The sequence below is a fragment of the Gossypium raimondii genome, chromosome 6 (assembly GCF_025698545.1).
Source record: "Gossypium raimondii isolate GPD5lz chromosome 6, ASM2569854v1, whole genome shotgun sequence".
Classification (NCBI taxonomy): domain Eukaryota; kingdom Viridiplantae; phylum Streptophyta; class Magnoliopsida; order Malvales; family Malvaceae; genus Gossypium; species Gossypium raimondii.
In genome coordinates, this window is record NC_068570.1 from 45568438 (window position 1) to 45571834 (window position 3397).

Genomic DNA, 3397 nt, shown 5'->3' on the forward strand with positions numbered 1-3397 from the left:
TTAAAACATTGATATTTTTCAAGGTAAAAATCATGTATGAAGAGAAATTTCCTTTTATTACAAACAGATATGTATATTTCTCTTTTCCACTAATAAATATAATTTTAGCCAACACTAGATGGGATGTTTTACATGCTTGCTCTTCTGGGTGTCATATTCTTCAAACTAACCAGAAAGCACGTCAAACACATAATTTTCTTAACATGTTCTCTGATGCCTACCCTCACATGCACAGCTCATCTAAATCTGGTAATATTAATTTTAATAATAATAATAATAATAATCACAAGCTACTTGTTAAGAGAGAAGCTTGCTCAAGAAGGCACTGATTTAAGCAAAACTTTTATTGACCCCATTAAACAAAACATAAGAAAAAGTTACAGCAATTGTTGTGGACTTAACTAATTGCCTATTTATTAATGGCTAGCAGCAGTTTTTCAAGGTACACAACCTTAAATACTAGTTACAGATAACATGTAGAGTGCATCATCATCATTGTAACTAGTAACAATTACCAATAACCAGCATAGATATATGATTATTGATGTAGGCAAAATGAAACGGTGAGACTTATTAGGTTCTATTTTTTGCATTAGCTGCAGAAGGGTAAGAAGCTAGTTGGGACTAAGGTTGCATTCAGCAACCTTCTCCCAGGATTTGAGAGTTTTGTCCTCAGTATCTGTTTTATACAATGCAAGGCGACTTATCTGGAAGCTCAGGCTACCGATGCTTTCATCCAGCATATTAGCTTTTTCTTGAGCTTTCTTCTTCTCTTCTTCTGTGAGGTCGGCATAAAGGAGGCTTAAGTGTGGCATGTATGCTACAAGGAAATGACCAACACAATGAATGTCATAATAGAAGGACAAGTATAAGTATTTGATCCCATTAATGTTGAAATTGAATGATGATCAATTAAGCCTTTATATATATAAATATCAAAGCCTCAATGTCTCAATTATCAGATAGGATAGTAGTTCTCTCATCTAGAGTATATATAGTTCATCAGCTCAATTCACAAAGACAAACAACCATTACCAACCACTGGACAAACTAAAGCAATGACATGAATTCAAGTATGCATTCCATCAAAGAACTTATGTAATGCATTCCATCAATTCGCCCCTTTGGCCCCTCCTTAACACCCCTTTCCCTTCTCAATAGAAACTTGTAGCAGTCAAAATGTTATCTTTACTTGCTTAGTTACTCTACCTTCTATAATTTGAACCATCTCTGCACCTGAATTATATATAAAAAAAACTAAGAAGCAATATTTACATACTTTTTCTCTCTGAAATTTTGAAACACAGCACCAATGGTTTTGATTGACAATTTGACAGTTTTCCAGGCAACCACGAACTTTAAAAGTACCAAATGGGTTAGTGTAGTGAATTTTAACATTAGCAAGTACCGGAGTTAATGAAATTTTTGGGTGCCTAAAGTACTTTTACCCCACTATGACTAGATACCTGATTCATGACATTAGACATAACTCAGATTGCCCAAGCTGTTGGACAAAAAGGCAACCATATTAAGCAGTAACAACTTACGTGTTGAGCTCTTGTAACCAAAATGGCTACTACAATGAGCACTAGTTTCCACCACCTGGAGAAAATTTCACAAAACTCTTACTTCAACTGCCCCAAAAAGGAATTGTTAACTGCCCCAAAAAGGAATTGTTCTTTAAATTATAGTAAAAATGAAGGAAACCCAAAGAAAGTAAGTGAAATGGGGAATTACCTCAGGAGTGGGATGAAGCAACAAAAAGACGCACTGATAAAAGAAAGTCCCGGTAGCCACACGATCGACGGTGGCATTATAAGCTTTGCGGCCATCACAAGAGGACCTGAACTTGGCCAAGGCATCATCAGCGGTTAAGCTGATGGCCCCAACAACCGTGACGTGGGGCTCGAACTGTGGCCCGCCGAACTCGGATCTTAAACCTTCCATCAACTTCTTGACCCTAGCAGTAACGTCTTCGGGGGGCAGTGCCCACACCGAATACACATCTTTCTTGACTACGGCTTCGGGGGTTCCCATGGAAGTGGAGCGAGCGGTGAGAGAGTAATTGGTTGGAATTTGAAGGCTTTTGGAGATTGAATATGGGTTTTTGAAGATGGAGAAAATATGGGTTTGGGGTTTTAAAATGGCAACTTGGGCTAGGTGGCACATTGGAAGAGCATATGCTCTTTGTGTTCCCAGTGGCGAGACCCTGAAACCTGATTCCACGGGATAATTCTCCAAGGCGATGACTATTGACTACGTTTTCTTTTCTTTTTTCTTTTTACTTCCATTTCTATAATCTTAGACAAATACATAATGTCATAAACATTTTGAGATTTGATAAAAAATTCATTTATCTAGAAAATAAATCTTTGCAATTACGTAACATATTGAATATCCTCTTCCAATATGTGTCTCACGTTTTAGGGTGGGTTAAGAAGAACAACCAATTGATTCCCTATCTCTTACCTCCTTAGTTATGGGATCGACAATCTTGTTGCTATCTCTCAAAATATGTCGACATTTCACCTACCAACCCTTGGAAATTCATTCATGAATCATTCGAACTTTGGCTATATTACTGACCTCGGCTAGTCCATTGCGTAGGGTATCAATTAGCAAAACATTATCACTTTCTATCTCTACGTTCCGAAAACCCCATGACCAGGCTAATTTTAAGCCGTCCATCATTGTCAGTGCCTCAATATGAAAAGTATCTAACATACATGTCACCATTTCGAAACCCACCATCCGGCCTCAAGTTGGACCTCTTATTACTCCGCCAATGGCCGCCCTCAATTTATTCATCGACATTGACTCATCCACATTAATTTTGACCCATCTAGTACCTGGCGCTTGCCAATGTTCCTTCATCATAGACGTGCAAGCCTATTGATGAACATGACTCTAAACTTTCCACGACTTCGTCCATGCCTCCACCATAGCGATGAGATCTCTGCTATTCCCTGTTGAGTGGTTAAAAATGAAATCATTATGATTCTTCTAAAGGAACTAGTTAACAATGGCATAGAAAGTATCCCATTTGTCTTTAAGGAACCTTATGTTACCCTCATGTCTAATATTCCATATGACCCATCTTTCAAAAGGTAAACTAAAAAAAAGAACATCATCTGTCCATAGGTACTACTGATTTCCACACAATCTAAGCAAATCCACAATCTCTTACGACATGAATTGCATATTCTACCTTTCGACCACACCATTTACAAAAGGGAAACAAGGTCATACCTCTCCTTGATCTTTCTTCATTGGTCAATAGCCGATCACGAGCAAGTAACCAAAGGAAAACCCGAAATCTTTGCGGTGCCGCCACTTTCCATGTGAACCTGTCACTTGTAAGCAAGGTTGAATTGTTAGAAACATTAAATAATTTATA

At 37.9% G+C, this 3397-nt stretch overlaps 1 protein-coding gene across 1 annotated transcript; it reads right to left on the reverse strand.

Moving 5' to 3' along the window:
• Nucleotides 1-326: 326 nt before the first annotated feature.
• On the reverse strand, nucleotides 327-2280 carry LOC105773973 (cyclic phosphodiesterase). The gene is made up of 3 exons (XM_012596229.2): nucleotides 1738-2280; nucleotides 1548-1602; nucleotides 327-820 (listed from the first exon to the last, which is right to left on the reverse strand). The coding sequence occupies exons 1-3, from the start codon at nucleotides 2167-2169 to the stop codon at nucleotides 615-617; spliced, it is 693 nt and encodes a 230-aa protein (XP_012451683.1). The 5' UTR covers nucleotides 2170-2280; the 3' UTR covers nucleotides 327-614.
• Between the last annotated feature and the right edge of the window lie 1117 nt (nucleotides 2281-3397).

Coding starts and splice junctions, on each gene's coding strand:
- LOC105773973 (XM_012596229.2), bottom strand. CDS start 2,169: ATGTGCCACCTAGCCCAAGTTGCCATTTTAAAACCCCAAACCCATATT. Junction 1,603..1,737: donor TGCTTCATCCCACTCCTGAG/GTAATTCCCCAT, acceptor AATTTTCTCCAG/GTGGTGGAAACTAGTGCTCA. Junction 821..1,547: donor TGGTTACAAGAGCTCAACAC/GTAAGTTGTTAC, acceptor ATTTCCTTGTAG/CATACATGCCACACTTAAGC.